The following is a 24210-nucleotide window of genomic DNA, read 5'->3' as shown; positions in this document are numbered from 1 at the left end:
TGTTGTAAAAGAAGAAGTACTGATTCAACAAGTAAAAAAAAAAAATAATAATAATAATTACAAGACTAAAATACAAACATAAATTTATTTTTAGTGAGAAATTTATACAATACCAGTTTCGATAAATTGGCACAAAGGAAAAAGAATTTACAACAACAATTTGCATGTTATTGTTCACTAGTATTGGGCTCAACTTTTATGCTATCAAGTGTTCCCATAACTCTGCTAAAGTTGTGAACTGACAAACAAAAAAACTGCAAAATTAATTAATAACCACGACTGTTTTTCAGATTAGAGAATGTTTAATTTTGTGCTTTTCTTACATCAGATTTTCCATCATCGTCAACCTCTAGATTCTCCAACCACCCCCATCAATCTTGCTATTTGTTTAACAGAAAAACAAAATTAATCTTCAAACTGTATGAGTACTTATATATCTATCAGGTACCACAGTTTTATCAGGTACCACAGTTTTATTGGCAGAAACACAGTAACCCTGTTAAAAGCTTGGCTGTCCTATACTTAGACCAGACACATCATCACTGATTTTTGGTCAAGTAAACATATCTGTGGATCATCTTTAACACATTTACTAACGAAATACAAACTGCACAAAGTATAACACGAATACTACAACATATTCAACTTTATGCTTCCCTCCAGTGAGCTGTGGATCCCCATGGGAATGAGAAGATTGCTTCTCACAGAAAATTACATCGGGTAAAAATCGCTTGAGCAATTTTACAAGTTTACATTCTATTGTTTTCCATTCACTCCAACTTGCACAGTGTCATTATCATAGTTCAGTCTTGCTGGGCTTCTGCATGATCCGACTGTAGTTGTTTTGTCTTTTGGGTTGGTAGGTGAGAAGCTGACTAAACTCTGTGAGGAGTCGTTCCCAGTAGCATGAAACATCTTGCATTTGTAGGTGCTCCGAGATGAACTCCATACCTCTAATCAAGGGCAAACGAGAAGTAACAATGATGCCAGTAAATCCTGAGTGTTTTCTGTGCAATAATTGAAAGAATGGGTTTGAAGAATACAAAGTCAGAGATTTCAAACAAAAGATTACCTAATGGCAATTTCTTGTGCGATGGCATCATTGTCTTTGACAAACTGCAGTAGTTCTCTGTGAACAAAACACATTTTCAACATGATTATATGTATATTAACACACAAACCCCTGGTGGATAGTCTTTGAACTTATTTGTAATCAGGTTGAATTCAAGGTAACTGGACATTAAAAAATTTTTAGCGGACCATTAGAGGACATTGTGCGCATCAAGTATGTGCCCCTTAGCTAATGACTTCTCCAAGATCAAATGAGATTAAGCAAACAGAGTCCAATCAATATGACGAGATTGTGGTGTTGGTTAATGCTGCTCTTCCTGATTTAAAAAAAAAAAAAAAAAAAAACACACACCATGAACCATGCCTTATACAGAAAAGCTCTCAGAATCCCTAAAATTAAGAATCGTTAACTTGCTGGAAAGGGTCACAAAAGTATCTCTAGGTGTCTTCAGCCCGTGGTAAAATGTCTCCAAAATGTAAAGTTCAGCAATGTAGCCACACTCCATAGGAGTGGCCTTCCTGTAAAAATGACTGGAAGAGCACATACCAGAATGCTCAATGAGGTGAAGAAGAATCTTTGAGCATGTTTATGAAAATATTTGTGTTCTTGTTGACATTGGCCTTTTACAAACATGACACAAACATGCAAAAAAGGATGGTACCTGACGTCAGAGAGATCCTGCTTCACCGGGATGTAGTGCACCCAGGGCTTGAGCTGTGGGTAGAAAAACTCTTGCCATTCGTCCCCCACGTGAAACACCAGTGAACCGCAAAGAAAGAGATGTTTGAAACGAAAACTGGCCGCCACTCCTCGGAAGTTGAATAAATATCTGGAGGCGGAAAAGAAAAGACATGAGCCTTGCTGAGAGGCAGGGATTTACACTGACAATTCTGTCCATTTTCTATAGACCTTTTCACTATAATGTCACATGTACTTCTGAGTGGCAAAAGCTCAGTCTCTTTGTAAACAAACCCTTCTATGTACGTCAACTGACGCAAGCACAGGGAGAACAGGGAAATGCCACAAAGGACTGTGTGGCAGACATGCTAAGCAATATGCCACCTTGCTGCAACCCCAAAATCTATTTGCAAAAAAACACAGAAAACCATACCCGCTGCACTTTTCTGCAAAAAGTAAAAGCAGGCAGGAAATACAACTTACTTGTACTTGCAGTGGTCAACCAGTGAGATTTCTTTGGCTGGTGGTCTCCCAAGAGTGTCCTAAAATGAATGTTCCAAGTTATGAAACATAAGAAACATAAACAAGCATTACATTTTATTTTTATATTCAGGTAAGGGGAAAAACGAGGGGGGGGGGGGAAATAAAGATGAGACTGTGACCTTGTCAGACTTCCAGGCCTGGTTCTTTGTGTATTCTGCATTTACCAGCTCTGGCATGTCTCGAGAAAGGAGGATCAGAGGGTCACGCTCTGGACTTGTTCTACCAAGAGAAAAAAACAAGGGGAATGATGAGTTGATCACACTGTAATATTCTGGTTTAATAATAAAGTAGACCCTGGCTTATCATCTCATCTCAAATCAATTTTCCTCAACTCATCATGAGCATAATGTCATTAATTTGGAGCTTTTTATAATTGTCAAAGTTTGAATTTGGTTTTGATTTTCCCTAACCCACACGGGGTCAAAACCATACATACAGAATGAGAGGGTCAGATAAATACATCAAATAAATCATCAAAACCCCCAAATGAATAAAGACAGTAATGCCCTTAAATTAGTGTATGTACTATAAATGTCTGTCTGACTCCAACCTTAGAACAACTGCAGACAGGTTGCACACATGAAAAATGAAAATGTAACTTGGTGTGGGCAATAACGAATAATCAGAAAGAAAAAATGTTACTACAATAAAAAAAAAATAACTGCCGTAATATCTCGTGTATAATGCGCACCCATGTATAATGTGCACCCGCAAAGTTGACCCCAAAATTTAGGAAAACCCTTCTACCCATGTACAATGGATTATTTTGCTTCTACCCATATGTTCCAAAACGAAGTATTTTTTCAAAGAATTATTCTGAGGTTAAGCACTTTATTTGAACATGTAATTTTTTGTTTTTTTTATTTACTTGCTCTTATTTTGAAATTCACAGCCTTACTTTTGTTTAGTAAATGAGAAAACACAAAGTTGTGCTGATTACCCAGGCAGAATTTGTAAGATGGTTACAATTATTTAAAGAAAACATGAAGGGCTAGGCGAAACATTTTATTTTAATGGGATTCAAATCAAACTGTCAAGCATTTCAGAAAAGCATCATCATTAAACAAAACATAACCATAATGAAATGAATGATGGTTGTTCAGTCATATTTAAAAAATACATATATTTCACAAATTCTGGCAGGGTATGTAAATTTATGAGCACAACTGTACATACAGTATATGCAGTCATACGTACGTACCCCCTGTCATATTGGAATGAAAGTGTAGGTTACACCTTTTTCATAATCTCTAGGTGGGGGCATATTAGAATGAAAGTGTACCCATTTCTCATAACCTCTAGGTGGCGGTGACATTGGAATGAAAGTGTACAGCTTTTTCATAACCTCTAGATGGCAGCATACATTTATAAAATGTGGAAGAAAAAAAAAATTCCCATATACCTATGTATAATGGGCACTATTGACTTGACAATTTTTGGGGGTGAAAAGTCCACATTATACACAAGAAATTATGGTACTAACCTTGATCCTCTGAAGAATACTTTGGACTCTTTCTTCTGCCATGGCCATTGAGCTGCAGACCTAAAACATATTTTACTGTTATATACAGTGGTGCCTTGAGATACGAGTGACCAGACTTAAGAATTTCTCGGGATAAGAGCTGTCATTAAATTTTTTGCTTTGACTTGCGTGTAAAAAAATGCGGAGGTCGAAGTCTCACGCACGAAATAGTTGATCAATAAGCAATAATTTTTAAAAGTAGTGAGCAACATTGAGATCATTGTAACAGAGTAAAAGTACCGTTACTTCTTAGCAGCAGGAGCGGCAGAAGTGTTTTTTCTGGTCTCAACTCCTGTGACTTTTCCAAAGCAGGTCCAGAGAGCCTATGGTGACGGCAGGCGCACCCCCCCAAAGGAAAAACGCATCGGATCTATACGATTCACGTAAATGGTCTATTTTGAGCTCAAAACGGCGAATTTCACCGAAAGGCGACTGATTTGCGTGTATGAGATAGAGAACAATTAAAAAAAATAAAACATCTTATTTCCACTCCCAGTTGAAGTGTACTGTCAAACATAAAAGAGAATTAGACATTGTGTATTTAAAACAACCACATAGCGTACACTTAATAAAGTCTATTTGGCCTAATGCAAACAAACATTGAAAAAAGCCATAGATGGGCTAACGAATAGCATCAGTGTCAGAGTTTTACATTCCCTTAAGCCAGGAGTGTCAAACTCATTTGTGTCGTGGGGCACATTGTAGTTATGGTGTCTCTCAGAGGGCCGTTAATGTTTTAAAATCATAAATATTGAATCACCTATTATTATTAATAGGCTTTACACGATCAGGATTTTTGGGGCCGATCACCAAGTTTAAAAAAAAAAACAATAACCGATCACCGATCCGATCACAAGATGGAGCAATGTGTCTATTTACATGACTTGTTCATTTATTGTATATACTTGTGTACTGTATATTGTATCCATCCATTTTCTGTACATCTTATCCTCACAAGGGTTGTGGGCGTGCTGGACGTTCCAGCTCAAATTATTCTCTAGCATTTTAGACAAAAGTTAAAACACCAATGACCTCAAGGGGGCATTTAAGGATTGGCCACTGACATAAGTTTAGGTCAAATCAACATTACATGACAGAAATAATGGGTGCTAACTTACTGTAATTAAATTACTTTATTGCAATTAACTTTCATAAATACCGTTAATGACATGCTTACTCTAACTTTCTCACTGTCCCAGCTATATGGACGTTGTGTTGTCCAGAGTACGAATCCGTTTGACTCCCCCCACGTTGCGTTGTTTGAACGCGGCAAGTATACATTCGTGTACATTCTTCAGGTGCTCGATCAAGTTTGTTGTGTTGAAGCATTTAGATGACATTCCCCACGACGTACTTCAGTTGTGCACAGACTGCAAATAATATATGCGTTGTTTGTCTGAGGCACACAAAATAGTCCCATACCAACGACGTTTTTTCACAGACAAGATTGAAAAAACTTTATTGGCCGTCAGATAGTTACAGTACTGCGCAACAAGACACGTAACAAGGCTAAAAATAAACTAGCTTTTGGATTCATACGTGACGAAGACGCGGAGTTAAATGTCTTGTGCGGAGCCGATCGATGACGTCATTAATCGGATCGGTGACTTATGACATGAAAGCTGATCAGCATAAAATGCAAATTATCGGCCGATACCGATAACACCGATCAGATCGGCGTAAAGTCTATTACATAGAAAACACATTGATAGATGAATAGTTGGGAAATCAAAATACATGGGTAATACTTTGTAACTATTGTTTAAGTTACTGTATTGTAAAAAGAGGTTCGGTAACAAAAACATTTTTTTCTTTTTATTGCATATGACAATTTATTTTTAACAAATTGAACTCGTATCTCAAGGCACAATTGAACTTTACTTGAAATTGTGTGGATATGTACACAAGCTACACTAAGAATATCCTCAAGCCTTACTTTTTGAGATCGTGCCTCATTAGATCCCACCTCCCGAGTCCGGTGGGATATATGGGCCAGACAGCAGGGCCCCCCTCCCAAAACGTCCACGCTGGGTACATGATGTCCTTGTAGTCTGAAGTCTACATGTCACACACATACACAGAAAAATGTGCTCCCATCAACCTAAAAGGAGTGTAAATTGTAAAATGTCTAATGTTGCAACATTTTCAAAGGTGGAAGGAAACTTTCTATGGAAACTGACAGGAATTTATGGGAATAAACCAGGAATTTACAAAACTGAAGGTTGGCTCTTAGTAAGATTAAAATATATTTTAGCATAATCCTAACTCAACAACCAGACTTCATGCAAATCCAGTTTTACCTTGATTTATGAGTGCCCCAGTTTGAGGGTTTTTTTTGTTTTTTGTTTGTTACAAGCCATCATGTCATTGATTTTTAAAATAATTTTTGGGGCTTTTTCTTGTGATCTGAAATTTGACTTACAAGCGGGCTTCAGATAGAGTGCAGTGAAAAAGTATTGGCCCCATCAAATTCTTAGACAGTCCCCTCCAAAAGTATTCGAACGGCAAGGTCAATTGCTTTGTTTTTGTTGTATAAGACATTTTGGTTTCAGATCAAAGGATGAATATGAGACAAAAGTTCAGAATTGCAGCTTCTTCTCCAGATTCATCTTTTGATGTGAAACCCAAACGTCTTCAGTATACAACAAAAACAAAGGAATTGACCTTTCCGTTCCAATACTTTTGGTGGGTACTGTATTTTTGCATAGTTTCCCCACTTTGTTTAACATCATCAGACAAATGTAAATAGACAAATATAACCCAAGTGAACATAACATGCTGTTTTTAAATGGTGATTTCATTTATTAAGGGGGAAAAAAACTATTTAGTTACCCGGCCCTGTGTTAAAAAGTAATCACCCCTCTTGTTAAATCCTGAATTAATTGTGGCTAATCACACTTTTTGGTTAATTTTCACCAATCACACCCCAAGCCTGTTTACCTCCAGACCTGTTCAATCAACAAGTCACTTAAACAGAATCGGTCCCGACAAAATCAAGTCGGACAAAAGATCTAAAAAAGCTGCAACAAAATGACACAATCCAGAGCAATTCCAGAACAGTTGAGAAATAAATGATTACTATCAGTCTGGAAAGGGTTACAAAAGCCATTTCTAAAGCTTTAGGATTCCAGCGAACCATAGGGAGAGCCATTATACTCACATGGAACAGTGGTGAAACTTCCCAGGATTGGCCGACCTACAAAGATTACCCCAAGAGAACAGCAATGACTCATCCAGGAGGCCACAAAGGAACTCAGGACAACTTCTAAAGAACTGCAGGCCTCCCTTGCCTCAGTTAAGGTCAGTGTTCATGACAACAATGAGGAAGAGACTGGGAAAAAATGGCATTGATGGCAGAGTTCCAAGGCAAAAACCACTGCTGACCAAAAAGAACAAAGGCTCATCTTACTTTTGCCAAAAAAAAAAAAAAAACAACTGAATGATTCCCAAAACTTGGGAGAATATTATATGGACTGACGAGATGAAAATTGAGCTTTTTGGAAGGTGTGTCTTTGGTTACATCTGGTGTAAATGTAGCACAGCATTTCAGAAAAAGAACATCATACCAACAGTCAAACATGGTGGTGGTAGTGTGATGGTCTTGGGCTGCTTTTCTCCTTCAGGACCTGGACAAGTTGCTGTGATTGATTGAACCATGAATTCTGCTCTTTACCAGAAAATCCTGAACGAGAATGTTCAGCCATCAGTTTGTGACCTCATGCTGAAGCGCACTTGGGTTCTGCAGCAGGATAACAATCCGAAACACACCAGCAAGTTAACTTCTGAATCGCTTAAAAAAACAAAATTGAAGCTTTTGGATTGGCCGAGTCAAAGTCCAGACTTGAATGCGATCGAAATGCAGTGGCATGACCTTAAAAAGATTGTTCATGCTCGAAAACCCTCCATTTTCAAACAATTCTGCAAGGAAGAGTGGGCCAAAATATCTCCACAGATGTGAAAGACTCATTGCCAGTTAAAGAAAACGCTTGATTTCAGTTGCTGCTGAGGATGGCCCACCCAGTTATTAGGTTTAGGGGCCCATTACCTTTTCCACACAGGAATAGTTTTAAGTTGTTTTTTTCCCCCTAAATAAATGAAATCCCCATTTAAAACAGCCTTTTAAGTTCACTTAGGTTATATTTGTCTGATAATTTTAAACAATAAAGTGGGGAAACTGAGCAAAAATCTAAGAATTTGAGAAGGGGGTCAATACTTTTTCACAGCATTATAACTATATGGTGTTGTAGAGTTTGCATTTCACTGATGTGACCTCTCAGCCACAGTAGATAACACTGCCGCTCAAGTGAAGTAACAAATAAATGGTTAGAGTGTCTGCCTCACAGTTCTGAGGACCGGGGTTCAATCCCCGGCCCCGCCAGTGTGGGCAAAGTAGGGCTGGGGGGCCACATTTAAACTCCGTTCTTTAATCGGGCCCACCGACTATTTACATTATAAAGAGTCCTCAAATATTTGTTACATTCATTTAGCTGTTTTTTTCCCCTAAAATAGATTTGTTAAATGTGATTATTATTTTTTGTTCATTTAACTAATTAAATGGGCTATGAGAGCTATCCGTTTTGCATGGATGTCAGCTTATGACAAAAAAAAAAAAAAAAAACAAGGCTTTAAAATTATACCTTTCCCTTAAATTACCCTCAATTCCCAATTGATAATTCCTTTGGAGAGTCTCCAAATTGGAATTTCTCAATTAAATTTACCGGAAACCCCTTTGCAACCCTAGTTAATGCTCACACTAACCTTACTGAAGGAGAAAACAGGCAAGGGTGGCTGCACCCAGTTGGGCACTTGAGGATAATCCCTGACGTTTACCACCATCTCCAAATCAGGTAACTTGTCAATTACCTGTAATATGAAATGCTCAACCCCACTGCACCTAAAGAGAAGAAAGGAAATGAAACCGGAAAAAAAACCAACAACACAATTGCCACTTTGCCTGGATGCCAGTTACTGGGCAGAACTGACCTGGCTGGGAACATGCAGTTACGCTCCCTGTATAATTTATGTCCAATGAGCTGGTAGTGGGTGCCAACCCCTCTTTGAACTGTCGAACCCATGACATCCTCCGAAATTCCTCCATGAAAGGGACCCAAGTCTTGCTGCAGGACCCTAATGAAGGAATAATATTTAGTCCATGCTTTCAGAGTGAAATCCCATCAGATTTGTTAAAGTAACATTATATAATCATAAAGTATAATGCAGATCATTATTTAAATAGTTATCACACTTACTTAAGATGGCAACTGCAGTTGGCAGTGTTACAGCGACTATATACTTTAACAGCCTCAGATATCGTGTCCCTTATTGCCCGTTTGTCTGGAACAAGAGAGAAAAAGCAGAGAAAAGCATGATTATCGAACAACTATACCATATAAAATTATCCAATTCCACTTAGTTGGCCCGCAAAATGTTTGTTTATTTACTATAAATAATGTATTTGTGTTGATTCCAGCTGAACCTGACCTCAGAGCAGTATTGTGTTTGCCAAACGTACCTTTTGGAATTATGGCCAAAATATTCAACCTTGACTTCATCTGAACACAACCTACTTGTGTTTGGGACATTGCCTTTCGTTTTGAAAAGCAGTACAACAACGTACCGCAACTGGACTGTAACATCTTCAAACTCAACCCGCCTGTAAACCGCGTCGCCAAGATTAATAAAACGAATAGTAGAAAATAGAACATTAAATAGCTCACGTGGACTTGGACGACGTGGAAAATGGCACGCGCGTGTAAGCGTAAACGTGGTTGTTTTAGTTTATTTTAGATGGATTAGTTTTCGAAGCTCGATAGTTAGCTCTCGAGCTAATGAATGACAAAAGCCACCAAACAATTAACACGGTAGCGAAGACGAACAGGTTTCAAATAGCTTCAAGTAAACACACAAAAAGGAAGACACGGTACAGCACCTGCTTGACAAAGCGAGAACAAAATGCACAGTTGCAACACAAAGGTAAAGACCCACAGACAGCGGCGCTCCATTTTTCCTCAATCTTCAAATTTTGTCTATATTTAAAGATGAGAAAGGGCGCGTGTTGTTCTGGAATTGACTACTTCTCCCTGAGAGCTGTAATTACGGTAATGCGCAACACAAAGCCTAGCCTACCGTAAAGTCGGAATGACGGGCTCACACGGGTTTCATAGAAAAATATGACCGCGCACTTGTTGTATTCGATCTAGTGTAGTGCTGTTTCTTTTTAAAGTCATTTTCCTTTTTTTCAAAAACATATTTTTATCATTTCATAGCACCAAACAATCATTGGACGATAGATAGACAGACAGTTTGCTTTTCAGATACATTGATGGAGGGACAGACAGTGTGTTATGGATGGATAGATGGATAAATAAATAGAAAGATAGAGAGACGGATAGACAGACGGATAGACAGATAGAGAGACGGATAGACAGACAGACAGATAGATAGATAGATAGATAGGTAGATAGATAGATAGATAGATAGATAGATAGATAGATAGATAGATAGATAGATAGATAGATAGATAGATAGCATTGCGAATGCCTGTCTTGTATGTGGGTGAGGAGGAGGAGGAGGAAAAATGCCTCCTGTGAGATTTGACAAAATGATGGAGAGAGGAGGAGAGCAAGCCCAGGTAGATCGAGAAAGTACAGCGCAAGAGATGAGAGGAGCACGAAGCGGGGCCAATGTGATACAATAAGTGCAATCTTTTTGAATGCCATCGCTAGACCTTAAAGTTACCTTTCCCACTCTCAACATCGGACAACAATGCAGCAAATGTGCCTGTCTCTGCTTTGCACTCTTTGCCTCCATTTCATTTGGCATTGTGCTGCAGAGGAAGGTCTGGAATTCCCTAACTTTGACGGCAGGGACCGGGTGTTGGACATCAACGAGCGTAGCTACAAGAAGGCTCTGAGGAGATTTGACCTGCTGTGTCTGTTTTACCATGAGCCCGTGACTGCCAACAAGGGCCTGCAGAAGCGCTTCCAGATGACCGAGCTGGTCCTTGAGGTGAGAAACATCAGAAAGAAAATGGTGATAGTTTAGATTTAGTGGGAACGGGACTTGACTTTCTTGATTTCATCCACACTAATTTGGGACTTGCTTGAAACCTGAAGGGTAAACCTCAAGACTTACTTACAGACAGACATGTACATACTGTATGTGACTTACTCTCACCTCTACAAATAGTCTTTACTTAATGAATAAAGATCCTAATGCTTGTTTTATGTGAACACCACCCAGCTAACAGCTCAGGTGCTGGAAAACAAAGACATCGGATTCGGGATGGTGGATGCTCAGAAGGATGCCAAAGTAGCCAAGAAGCTGGGTAAGCCATTACACACATACAGTATCTCTGGTGTACAGTATAGAGCGAGTGTTCTCCTCTTCTTAAACCGTTTTTGATCAGGCCTAGAAGAGGTGGGCAGCCTGTACGTCTTCAAGGACGATCGCGTCATTGAATTTGATGGAGAACTCTCAGCAGACACTCTTGTGGAATTCCTCCTGGATGTGAGTGTACCAGACACAACACGACGTGCCCCAAGTTCTGTCCTGGGATTTAACTAATTAATAATCCAAAGGAACAATCACAAAGACACTTAAAGGTCACGAAGATTCATTCAGATTTACTAATTTGATGATGCCTCCACATTAATAATTCACAACTCACAATACTAAACTAATAATTCAAAAGACTCATGATCGGCGATACTGGAGTTTACTTTGATCTGAAACCAGAACGAGCAGTATCGCAGTCCACTACTTGAGATGGCAATATTACAACTTTTTTTTATGTTTACAGGCCCATAGTTTGTCCACCTTTTACCATTAATTGTGCCGAGCATAGACACAGTGTATATATGTGCCATCTGAGTTTCAATGACAATTTCCAATTTTAAATTTGAATTTTAATTCATAACAGTTCTACTCAAAAATGTTTTCAAAAGAATCAAATTACTGAGCTTGAATTTGAGTTTTTAAAATTATTTTAGAGTAAAATTGTGTTATGAATTCAAATTTAAACTCAGAAACTCACAGGCAGAAATTGAAACTCACAAGTTCAACTTCAAATGCAGAAATTTATACTCAGATGATGCAGTATACTGTTTGTACTATTTGAGCAGTCCCACAAAAGTGCATGAAAAGAGCAAACATCTACAGACTCTTTCCAAAAAATTTGAATATCATGGAAAAGTTCATTTATTTCCATAATTCCATAAAAAAGTCAAACTTTCACAGATTATAGATTCAGGGCCCACAATTTGAACAATTTCAAGTATGTATCTGTTTTTTTTGTTTTTTTTACATAATTTGGATTTCCAGCTCATAAAACCCACAAAATCAGGAATTCAAAAAATTTGAATACTGTGGAGAAATCAGCCCAAATTTTGCAGTGACAAGCTGGAAATTATATAAAAATAAACAAATAAATACTTGAAATTGTTTCCCTGAATCTATAATCTATGAAAGCTTAACCTTTTGAATGGAATTGTGGAAATAAATAAAAAAAAATTTGGAAAGGGTCCTGTATATCATAAATAGTTCCTTATATGTGAAAATCAATATACATCAGTCAATATCAGAATAAGGTGCCTTTAGACTTCCCCATTTCATCCCTCAAAAAGTTGAGATTTTCCATTGAACTTCATATTCATTGTATGAAGTAGATGTTATGCTATCAGAAATGCATATTAGTGAAGCTCCCACACTTTTTCTTAATATATAAATCAACTGCAAGTAGACAATGTAAATGCTAACAGCAAAATGCTTGATGAGAGGGTTGACAATGACAGGCTGGACAGTTTTGGCTAATGTTCGCTTTTGATGAGCACATAGTGGAGCTTCACTTAGCAACGTAATTCAGTGGCGAGCTCACTGTGTACTTTTTAACAAATATATTTTCAATTTCTGAAACGTTTTACGTCAGTTGATATTTTTCACTATGACGTGTGGATGTTTTATGCTTACACACCTCCATCGACATATAAAATGATGAAAATTACAAAACATAAGTGTAAATATTTATTCTGCAACACCGTTCAGCATCTATTGAGGAAAGACAAATGAAATAACCAGAGTTTTTTTTTTTTTTTAAATGTGCAGTTAGCTCATAATGACAGCCTGGACATAAATTTCGGGGACACAGGCAAAATGTTCACCATGATTATGAAAAGAGAATACACATGATCAAATGACCTTTTTAATCAACTACCTTTTGTGGACAATGAAACCATGTAGAAAAAAGTTAGTATCATTTAATCACTATTTACATACATTGTAGCTAGCGGAGTAATATCTGGGACATGCCAAAATTACGTACATCCAATAAAAAAAAGGAAGGAATAAAATAAAAGGAAACATATTTTCAGAGACTTATCATTGTACTGTTATTGCCACTCATAATCGGACCTCTGAGTTTCATTATTCTGCTACATTTTCAGGATAACGGACTAATTTTTATGAGGACACCAAAATTCACTTTATCGTGATATTGACCCACATAGCATTTTGTAAAATAAAAAAAATATATACTTTCTCTTATGACCAAAACAAAAAAAAGAAAAAAGACTGGACCTCTTTTGGTATTTTGAATATTTAGTTTTTTTCCATTTTTCTCCAAATACATGCTTTAAATCAAAGTATTTGGAATTTGGTAGTTATGTTGTCAGTAGTTAAAAAAAACATATACCTATGAATAGAAAGATCTGAGAAACTGACAGTAAATTTGCAGTGGTCTCAATATTTTTCAGAGCTGTATATGCTCTCAGTATGTTGCAGTGTACTTCTACACCACTGCAAACTACAACCACAGCAATAAACGCATTGTTAAATTAATACCTCATCAAAACTGAGCATTATTGTCTTACGGCTTTTGGATTGATCTCATAATGTTGTGTCCCGTTCAGTATTTATCATGTTGATGTATCAATGTGTTCTTTGCAGCGTCTTACTGTGTTGGCCCCCCCTCCTTCTGCAGGTGCTGGAGGACCCGGTAGAAATAATCAACAACCCAATGGAGCTTCGAGCCTTCGAAAGGATAGAGGAAGACATTCGCCTCATTGGTTACTTCAAAGGAGAGGATTTATGTTAGTTTGCCACTGTGTGATGCCACTACTCCTGCACTCGCATTTGTAGTCAAACAGAGGAATTTTTTCGCCTATAGCTCCGTTCTGTGTCCCAAAAGACCCTTAATGGGATCTCAATCTCTCCATCTCCTGATTTCACTGTGTGGGTTCTCTCATGAGAGGCTTTAAATAGCATCTAGTTCACTAACTAATAGGTCAAACTGCAATTACAATCTTGAGACAAGATGTGATGTGGTGCATTGTGGGATGTTTCACAGTGGGATCTTGAGCAGTAATTCTCAAACTGGGGTCCACGAAATATAACGTGGGGGTCCGCAAAATAATTAGCATGTAATAAAACTGCATATCTAAAATATAGTGTAGGTTCTATAGGTAATGTAAGATTAATAAATTAAGAGCAGAGTGCCAACACTCTACTTTTGCTCTAATAAGCAAAAGTATGAAGTTTAAATAAACGATTAAAACCTAACAATATGCTAATTTATATTTACCTCAGCACACCACTCAATTTGAATAAAAACAGGGAAAATTAGTTCAGTCCCACTTCTTAAAGGCTCGTACATAAAATAGGAGTTTGTCTACTCTGTGTATAGAGGCTGTAACACTTCAGCACAAACAAAACACGTAACCCTTTTTACTTGTTTATGTTTTATATTGGAAGAATTTATTAACTAACCTACAGATAACAGAATAAATGAGGAATTATGACAATGGGAAATATGGAGGCATGGTTGAGACTGGTTAGCATATCCGCCTCACAGTTCTGAGGACCTGGGTTCAACTCCGGCCTCGCCTGTGTGCATGTTTGCATGTTCTCCCCATTCCTGTGTGGGTTTTCTCCGGGTACTCCGGTTCCCTCCCACAACCCAAAAACATGCATGGTAGGTTAATTGAAGACTAAATTGTCCGTAGGTATGAATGTGAGTGCGAATGGTTGTTTGTTTATACTGTATGTGCCCTGCGATTGGCTGGCAACCAGTTCCCGCAGTTAGCTGGGATAGGCTCCAGCATACAGTCCTACTGTTAGCTGAAGCAGTTCACATCAGTTAGCAAGGTCATGGTCCTTAGTTGTAAAAGGGTGGAGTAATCTCTCCAGGTCCGAAAAGAGAACTCCCCCAAGTGGAGGAGTAAAAGTATCTTGGGGTCTTGTTCACAAGTGAGGGAAGAATGGCGCGAGAGATCAACAGGACTGGTGCAGCATCTGCAGTGATCCGGCCTCTGTATCAGTCTGTCATGGTGAAGAAGGAGCTGAGCACAAAGGCAAAGCTCTGATTTACAGGTCGATCTACGATCCTACCCTCACGTATAGTCATGAATCGTGGGTTGTGATCGAAAGAACAATATCGCGGATACAAGTGGCTGAAATGTGTGAATGAATAGGGTGAGAAGCTCAGTCATCCTGGACATGCTCAGAATGAGTTGTTGCTCCTCCTCAGAAGAGCCAGATGAAGTGAATCAGGCATACGGTTAGGATGCCCCCTGGACGCCTCCCTGGTGAGGTGTTCCGGGCACGTCCCACCGGGAGGAGGCCCAAGGGGAAGACCCAGGACACGCGAGAGAGACTCTCTTGGCTGGCCTGGGAACATCTCGGGATCCCTCCGGAAGAGCTGGACAAAATGGTTGTGGAGAGGGAATACTGGGCTTCTCTACTTACGTTGCTGGCCCAGTGACCTGACCCTGGATGAGCAGAAGATGATGGATGGCTGGACGGATGGATGGATGGCATTTAGTGGTGCACAACGAAGTTATGTTTAGTTGGTACAGTGGAACCTCGATAAAATGTACCCCGATATAACAGATATAGGATAAAACAGACTGTTGGGAATGAACAATGTGTCCAAAAATAGTTTCCATTTGTCACTTAAACTGCCGTTGACGAAGTCTGTTAGTTCCAGAATTGGCCGCTGTTGTTTACTGGCGCTGTGGCAAAAGACGCGCCTCCCTTGCCTACGTGGTGGCCATGTTGAATGTGGTACATTGACGTGGTGGCCATGTTATGATGGTTATATCTATTGTTTATTGTACGTAGAGCACTGGTAGAGAGAGAGAGGCATGGCTGCAGTGTTAACTCTGAGGAATAAAAAAAACAACTGTAGTCTGAAACATGCTATTTTTGGTACTGTAACTTTTTTTTGGGTCAAGCCGTTGGCCTTTGGGAACGGATTTGGAACTAGGAAGCACACTAATTCCTTGCGGCTCATGAAACCGACTTGCCTATGATGAGTACTGCACTGCAACAATGTCACCATGACCAAGCTCACTGGTGTGGTGAGTTTTGATAAAATGTGAAACTTTCAAACATTTTCAAGCTTTTTTTAATATTTATGCAATAACTTTGTACTGTACTGGGCCTTTTTGAAAAAAAAAAAAAACCTACAAAACAATAATTTTGTATTGTCCAATAATATGGGTGAATATGGGCTAAAAAAAAAAGTGCTTCAATGGAACAGACAATCGGCTATATCGGACGACCGACCCCCCACCCCTATTAGTCTGTTCCATCGAGGTTCCACTGTATTAGGATTAAATGGGTGGGGGGGTCCTTGAAAACATTCTCACCTGTGAGGGGTCCCTGGACCCAATGTTTGAGAATCCTGGTCCAGAGATAATACAAGTGTATACCACCCCATACATTCAAGGCGACACTTGGGGTTCCTCAATCTTTCTTTCCCCCTCAGACTACAAAGCTTTCCAGGAGGCCTCAGAACGTTTTCAACCCTACATCAAGTTCTTTGCCACATTTGATAAAGCTGTAAGTGCAAAGTAAGTTGCCGCATCCAAATGTAACACGTGACGTGTGAGTTCTCTGAAGAATGTCGGTGTATTTCAGGTGGCCAAACATCTCTCCCTCAAGATGAACGAGGTGAATTTTTACGAGCCCTTCATGGAGGAGCCCGCCGTACTGCCTGGCAGACCTTTGTCAGAAATGGACATTGTGGACTTTGTCAATCAACACAGGAGGTTAATGTGGTACTTTTTACTGATTTTTTTCAAAGCTGGCACTGGATTTGAAATGTGAGTGTGCTTTACAGGGCCACTCTCAGGAAGCTCCGGGCAGAAAACATGTTTGAGACCTGGGTAAATAGAATTCTACTACTCATGCTGTGATGCATGTAGAAAATGGTGTTGAAAATCATTGAACATGTCCCCCCCCCCCCCTCTACACCCACTGCCAGGAGGATGACATTGACGGAATCCATATTGTTGCATTTGCTGAAGAGGAGGATCCAGGTCTGTTATTATTTTTTCTCCTTCAGTCCCAAAAGGTGTTGCACTGTATATTATTGTGCCCCCTCCATCACCCAGATGGCTTTGAGTTTCTGGAGATCTTAAAGGACGTGGCCAGAGACAACACCAACAACCCAGATCTGAGCATTGTCTGGATTGACCCTGATGACTTCCCTCTGGTTGGTAATAATTATAAATAAAATAAAAAATAATTATACAGGCGACAATACAGTCTTTAACAAACTATACACAATTGTCAATGTATACGCTCCTAATAAAGATGACTCAGCCTTTTTCGACACACTATTTTCACACTTGATTAACCTGCCAGCCAATTCCACAATTATCATGGGAGGTGACTTTAACCTTCCTCTTAAACCCTTCATAGATTTCGGCAATTAAAACAATAGGAACCAGCCACAATGTGCGAATACTGTATTTTAGAGCAGTATAGGACGACATTGGAAAAATTGTACAAAAAGAGAGTACACATTTGTTTTCGTCGGGACACCGCTCTCTCAAGAATAGATTATTTCCTCTCAAACAATTTGGCGGCTCATAAAATTACCTCCAAAATACTTCCAATCATCATCAGTGACCACGAACCAATTTTTCTCTCCCTAAATATTGAGTCAAATCTGGTACCTCTACCAACATGGCGCTTTAACATGTCTGTATTGAAAGACCCCGACTTTGATTCTTTTGTGAGGAAAGAATGGGATGACTTTGAAATTCTAACACTCCCTAACCATATCCCCATCTCTGCTTTGGGAAACCGGGAAATCTGTAATCAGAGATAGAGTCATATCATACTCTTCGTACAAGAAAAAACAAGAACTAAAATTAGAAAATGAAATTGAACAAAAAATTTGTTATCTTTTCACTGTCTCTCCCCTTGGTTTTTTCTGTCACTCCCCTTTAAAACCGTGTTCTGTCCGACAGAAATTTTTAATTAAAATCCATCAGAATACAAAGAACCACAGTAGCAGTTTAAAAACTCCACTGTGGCACAATAAAACTGTTCCGGCATAAAAGTGGTACAGATCCTCCAATCTGTTTGACCTAACAGCTGAACAGGACAAAAAAACACAAAATGTGAGCATCTTTTCTCATCTTTTCTAGCTCACCACTTACTGGGAAAAGACCTTCAATTTGGACTTGTTCAGGCCTCAAATCGGTGTGGTCAACGTCACAGATGTAAGTCAAACTCGATTTAGGTAATTAAAACTCTACAGACCTTAAAGAGATGTCCGTTGTGAATTTTAGGCGGACAGCGTGTGGCTAGACATGTCCAATGACGAGGACCTGCCCACTGCAGAGGAGCTGGAGGATTGGATTGAGGACGTCCTGTCCGGCAGGATTAACACGGAGGACGACGACTTTGAAGACGACCGTGGAGACTTTGACAGGGACTTTACTGAAGACAGCAACGAGAGCCTTGACCGAGATGAAGATGAAGATGACCTCAATGACTGAGCCTGCTGGGATCTTTACCATATCTCTTTAAATCTCTTACAGATTAGAAATCATTTTAGAGACTAAGATTTGACCTCTTGTGCTGTATGATACAGATAAGGTCAATCTAATGCTTAGTACATGCTATGATTGCTATTACAACATTACTTTTGTTGCAGAGGTAAAAGTAAAATAATGCACAGTGCTGCCTTGATTTACAAGTTTACTTCTTTCTGTGACCACATTTGTAACCCAAATTAAGCATATCTCAAATTATCTTTCGCCACTGAAATGAATGGCTATTCTTTCCAGAACTCCAACAAACACCAACAAAAATGTTTGTACCCGTTTATAATGAGAAAAACAGAACTCTACAGTATTGTACTTTGTAAAAAAAAACATAGTGATAATTTAATTGAATATAAAGATTTAGGCAGCACGGTGAAAGACTGGTTAGCACATCTGCCTCACAGTTCTGGGGAAATTCCAGCCCCGCCTGTGTGGCGTTTGCATGTTCTCCCCGTGCCTGGGTGAACATTTTCTCGGGGCACTCCGGTTTCCATCCCAAAAACATGCGTGGTAGGTTTATTGAAGACTCTAAAATATCCTGTAGGTGTGAATGTGAGTGCGAATGGTTGTATGTTTCTATGTGCCCTGCGATTGGCTGGCGACCGGTCCAGGGTGTACCCCGCCTCCTGCCCGAAGATAGCAGGGATAGGCTCAAGGAGCCCGCGACCCTAGTGAGGATAAGCGGTAAAGAAAATGGATGGATGTCAAGATTTAAACAGTTTATGCATCATGATAATTCAGTGGGCAGTGTGCTACTCATTCTGGTGTGCATGCCTTGGCCACCATGGGGCAGTATAATATATAGACACCCTACACTCAGATTTAGTCATGAAACGCAAAGACCATCTCAACTAAACTGCAATAATATTAGTCATTTTTCGCAGAAACTAAAGAATATATGCACGTGAATATTGTTGTATGTTTTGTTGGCATTTCTTGCTCCCGTTTGCATCGAAACATAAGTTTAAACGTTTATAGTTACCGCAACATCTAAGCTAATTTCCTTGTCCTTGACTTTGGAGTTCTTCCATTAGGTGTTAGCATTAAGCTTGCGGACTTTCATAAGGCAAATCTAATATATGTCATGTTATATTTAATTTTAAACTTTAACTAGGAGTGGTAATAAACAGATTGAAGATTATTTTTTATCAATTGTTCACTATCTGCCAAACTGCTGCTTGTTGTGTCATTCCCTCCCCCCATAGCCAGTGTTAAGGACGTCAAATAATGTCAATGTTCAATAGATTACGGAACCTTCAATCGTCCTTGCGTGTTCGTTTTCTTTGTCCAAAAAGAGAAGAAAAAACAAGACACCAACGTGCTGAGTCTCAGGGTGCATTCAAACAACTGCCCACCAGAGTGCAGGTTCAGTGAATGACACACCTTGTTAATTTGCGCTAACTCCTTTTATACACGTCAGAAGGTTTCGTTATGACTGTTCAGCAGAAGGTACCTCTGGCCTTGGGTGTTATCAGAAAAGGGGAGTCGCCCTAAAACCATCATTCTTCAGTAATCTACCTTGGGTGCTATAAAGAATGAAAAGGGAGTCATCCTAAGATGTGGGCACCCCTCTCTCTGGCCTTGGATGTTTTGGAAATGGAACTTAATTGTTAAAGAAAGGAACATAGCTTCATGAGTACAAATATAACAATCCAACACCAGTCAAATTTATGCTCGCAACTCAAGACACAAAATTTGGCCAAGTGACGGCTCAAATCTCAAAAAACCCGTTAGTGGGATCACTTGTAAGTAAACATACCACTGTATTACAAAATCAAAAGGCGCATTTGGGCTGAGAAAAGTCACCACTCACCCTTTCTGAACAAGCCCCACAGCATTTGCTCTTTTCGATCAAGCTTGAATCTGTTGCGCCCATGGTAAAAACTATTATGTTTTGGTGGTGTTGTTGAATGGTTGACTTCGCAAGAGAATCTCATTGAAAAGTATTAAAATGTCTTGTAAAATAATTCCTAATTAGTTTTGTTGATTGAATGGAATCTGCCCCTTCCGTGCCACTTTTGTCTCATGAGGAAGGTTTAGAATAACTATCCTGAATCTATTAGGACATTTTGGCCCTTCAGTCAATACTTTCTGAATGAATTAACAGCCAGTGAATAATTCAGCATGGTTATGCCTCTTAATGAGTGCAGGGATCAGGGCGAACAAGTTAGGTGTGAGAGACGCAAGCAATGTCCCCCCTCGACGCAGCAAGCTGACATAAAGAGCCGACCAAGTCATGACCATGAATTAGTAATAGTGCGTCAGAAAGTGTTTGTGTGATGGTGTAGACATGTTCACATGACCCCAGGCTCTCCTGCCAAAGAAAGCTGACAAGTGTCCTGGGTAGCTGACCATGTCAATTAAACTCAAATATAATTGACACATCTACGAGGTCTACCTTCATCTGTCACTATGAAACCCACAGACGCATGTAAACGAAGTTAGCTTGACAGTTTAGCTCAATGATAGTTGATCAAACATGAACTAAACTTCACGTTGATTATGAGTTCAAGTGAGAAGACAAAGTATACAGACTGTTCGATGCAGCTAATGTATTAGTACAGCTAAGGAACATACAGATACTGAATGTAAAGTCGCTAAGGAGCAGCCTGGGTCCCCCCGCTTTGGCTGCTGGTGGGGGCGGTGGGGCCCCCATGTCGCTCCTCGGGCCTGCTTCCTCCTCTTCTCTCCGTTCCTTGCATCCCGCTGCGGTCGCCTCTACCTCTTCCCGTGGGGGAGCCAGGCCTGGTTTGGGGGTGGGTGGTCCACCTCCTACACGTGTGTGTGTGTGGGGGGGGGGTGAGGTAGCCCTCTTCGTCTGTGGTTGTCTGGCCTAATGGGCCCGACCTGCAGGAGCCATGCCTCTTAATCACTCACTGTATATATTTTTCTCACGAATCACATCTGGGCACGTATACATTTCTGGGTTGGCTGGGGGGGATGACAAGAGTCCGCTTGCCTCGATTCAACCTTTTGCGGATTACCAAGACTTGGTTGACTGAGAATCTACACAAGCATAAAGAGAAAACCCAAGTTTTACCAATCAGATTGGTATTTTTTATTGATATTGTAACAGTAGTTAAAAATGACTTATGCCTGGATCAGACTACAAGACAAATGTGGTCTTTTACGATTGCCCTATGTCAGACTACTGCCCTACAATCTTGCCGTATCTCGGTCAGACAATGGCAACACGATACGATGTATTCCGATACCACCGTATCTCGTCCTTTATGATCACTGGGCTTTATTTTAATAAAATACTGTCAGAGAGGCGGAACCAGAAAACATGTCACCGGTCAACACACCTGGATATACTCTTTCCCATGACAATGACAACAATGGATCACGCCAATATATTGTGTTGGGGAAAAAAAGAACAAAAATGAGGAAAAACACGTGGTGCTCGCGTGGGGACGTTCATTCAAGGTTTGCTTGAGGTACGTTCACATACTTTTAACTTGCTTGCAAACAGGCAACAACATGTTACATAGCCTAGCAAGCTAGTGCTAGCACTAACGGTTTCACGTAAACATGCCGGTGTACTGTCGAATCATGGTCTAAAGCTTTGGTGAACATTGGTTAATGTGCATGAATACAGTGGGGCAAAAAAGTCAGCCATCAAAGTTTTGACACACTGTTGCTGGTATTTTGGCTCATTCCTCCATGCAGATTCCTCTAGAGCAGTGATGTTTTGGGGCTGTTGCTGGGCAACACAGACTTTAAACTCCCTGCAAAGATTTTCTATGGGGTTGATACCTTCGCTGCCCGAAAGGTGTGTTTGGGATCATTGTCATGCTGAAAGACCCAGCCACGTTTCAATTTCAATGCCCTTGCTGATGGGAGGAGGTTTTCACCCAAAATCTCACGATACATGGCCCAATTCATTCTTTCCTTTACACGGATCAGTCGTCCTGGTCGCATTGCAGAAAAAAAAGCATGTTGTTTCCACCCCCATCCTTCACTGTAGGTATTTTGTTCTTTGGATGCAACTCAGCATTCTTTCTCCTCCAAACACAACAAGTTGAGTTTTTACCAAAAATTTCTATTTTGGTTTCATCTGACCATATGACATTCTCCCAGTCCGCTTCTGAATCATCCAAATGCTCTCTAGCAAACTTCCGACAGGCCTGGTCATGTACTGGCTTAAGCAAGGGGAGACATCTGGCACTGCAGGATTTGAGTCCCTGGCGGCGTAGTGTATTACTGATGGTCACCTTTGTGACTTTGGTCCCAGCTTTCTGCAGGTCATTGACTAGGTCCCTCCGTGTGGTTCTGGGATTTCTGCTCCCCGTTTTTGTGATCATTTTGACGCCACGAGGTGAGATCTTAGGTGCAGCCTCAGATTGAGGGAGATTATCAGTGGTTTTGTATGTTTGTATGATGAAAATTACAGGCCTCTCTCATCTTTTTAAGTGGGAGAACTTGCACAATTGGTGGCTGACTAAATACTTTTTTGCCCCACTGCATATGTTGAAAACAGCGACCAAGTATGCAGACAACAGCAAGCACGGGAGGCAAAGTCACAATACGCAATCCTTTTGGTCAACATCAAGGTGCGCTGTCGGAGAGTTGTCGTTGATACGTCACACTTCATGGAAGATATCAAAAAAAAAAAAAAATCAAACATGCTAGACTTTACATTTTGTTATTGTAGGGCTATCATAGGTCCAAATCGTTGATCATGTCACACTACATGAAGTTTTGCCGTTCCCGACAAAATATGTCAGGCCCGATCTGGGAAATCGGCCGCAACAGCTAATTGGCCCAATATCGGGGCAAAAATCCTGTAGTCTGATCTAGGCATTCGGTAACAATGTGACTTACTTCCACCTCTGCATTTCTGATTAACAATTTTAATTTGGGCAGTAATCTGGGGATAAGGAGACAACAAAAGAAACTGTTAGTATCTTTTATAGTTTAAGAAAGTACGTTATCAAAAACTGCAGCATCCTCTTTCACTTACTCAAATTTAGCTCTTTAAAATGAAGAGAGAATCATTCTTTAAGAATTCCTTCCAAGTTAGACTGCATGTCGCATTTGATTTTTCTCACCCAGTGGCAATGGGACTAAATGAACGACCTGTCCCGAATAGTTTTGACCAGATAGTTTAGCCCATGTGTCAATATCAGCCAGGACAGAACATTTGTTTGAAGATGAAGCCAACAGAGGAGACGATGCATCCATCTGCACATAACCACGTCATTACAAAACAAATCGAAGGAGGAAAAGCATTCCATTTAGATGCAAATGTTCATTTTGCTCTCGACTCATTCCTATTCTGGTCTTGGAAGGAAAAGACGGGTATATAAAGAAGGGAGGGTGGGATTAACTCAATGATAGATGAGGTGCGACAGGCGGACCTAGACACTGTATTTGCACTGGGATGATACTATTCATTTTTAGCACCAGGCAGTGATATTCGGGCCTGACACGCCAATTATCGTCAACCTCAAAGACATGCAAAACTAGTTTTATGATGTTTGTGATACCACATATCATTTTAGGAACATTTAAACAATAATACATTAGCTACTTTAAGACAGAGCAGTTGTACA

The 24210-nt window shown here is 39.8% G+C and overlaps 2 protein-coding genes across 5 annotated transcripts; one reads left to right on the top strand and one right to left on the bottom strand.

The window, feature by feature from the left end:
• Window positions 1–66: 66 nt before the first annotated feature.
• On the bottom strand, window positions 67–9914 carry poglut1 (protein O-glucosyltransferase 1). 4 transcript variants are annotated; one of them, XM_061786139.1, is made up of 12 exons: window positions 9745–9914; window positions 9065–9149; window positions 8799–8942; window positions 8574–8709; window positions 5752–5873; window positions 3777–3836; window positions 2413–2512; window positions 2234–2292; window positions 1734–1901; window positions 1487–1602; window positions 1073–1129; window positions 67–953 (listed from the first exon to the last, which is right to left on the bottom strand). In XM_061786139.1, the coding sequence occupies exons 1-12, from the start codon at window positions 9815–9817 to the stop codon at window positions 757–759; spliced, it is 1317 nt and encodes a 438-aa protein (XP_061642123.1). In that variant the 5' UTR covers window positions 9818–9914; the 3' UTR covers window positions 67–756. The 4 variants fall into 4 exon arrangements, with proteins under 4 accessions (XP_061642123.1, XP_061642143.1, XP_061642136.1 ...); XM_061786159.1 differs by having other exon boundaries at window positions 9801–9912; XM_061786152.1 differs by lacking the exon at window positions 1487–1602 and having other exon boundaries at window positions 9745–9909.
• A 45-nt stretch (window positions 9915–9959) lies between these two features.
• On the top strand, window positions 9960–19917 carry LOC133484080 (calsequestrin-2-like). The gene is made up of 11 exons (XM_061786174.1): window positions 9960–10823; window positions 11058–11142; window positions 11224–11324; window positions 13792–13900; window positions 16579–16652; window positions 16731–16861; window positions 16933–16978; window positions 17077–17131; window positions 17207–17307; window positions 18251–18325; window positions 18395–19917. Exons 1-11 carry the CDS (start codon window positions 10581–10583, stop codon window positions 18602–18604), a joined length of 1230 nt encoding a protein of 409 aa, XP_061642158.1. The 5' UTR covers window positions 9960–10580; the 3' UTR covers window positions 18605–19917.
• Window positions 19918–24210: the final 4293 nt, after the last annotated feature.

This window comes from Phyllopteryx taeniolatus, chromosome 1 (assembly GCF_024500385.1).
Source record: "Phyllopteryx taeniolatus isolate TA_2022b chromosome 1, UOR_Ptae_1.2, whole genome shotgun sequence".
Taxonomy (NCBI): domain Eukaryota; kingdom Metazoa; phylum Chordata; class Actinopteri; order Syngnathiformes; family Syngnathidae; genus Phyllopteryx; species Phyllopteryx taeniolatus.
This window is presented reverse-complemented; position numbering and strand designations above follow the sequence as displayed.

Excerpts from the sequence above, each read along its gene's own strand:
- poglut1 (XM_061786139.1), bottom strand. The coding sequence starts at position 9,817 with ATGGAGCGCCGCTGTCTGTGGGTCTTTACCTTTGTGTTGCAACTGTGC. Across the intron at positions 8,710-8,798 it reads AACTGCATGTTCCCAGCCAG|GTGCAGTGGGGTTGAGCATT; the intron begins GTCAGTTCTGCC and ends TCTTCTCTTTAG. Across the intron at positions 1,902-2,233 it reads GTTGACCACTGCAAGTACAA|ATATTTATTCAACTTCCGAG; the intron begins GTAAGTTGTATT and ends TTCCGCCTCCAG.
- LOC133484080 (XM_061786174.1), top strand. The coding sequence starts at position 10,581 with ATGCAGCAAATGTGCCTGTCTCTGCTTTGCACTCTTTGCCTCCATTTC. Across the intron at positions 10,824-11,057 it reads TGACCGAGCTGGTCCTTGAG|CTAACAGCTCAGGTGCTGGA; the intron begins GTGAGAAACATC and ends AACACCACCCAG. Across the intron at positions 17,132-17,206 it reads TGCTGAAGAGGAGGATCCAG|ATGGCTTTGAGTTTCTGGAG; the intron begins GTCTGTTATTAT and ends TCCATCACCCAG.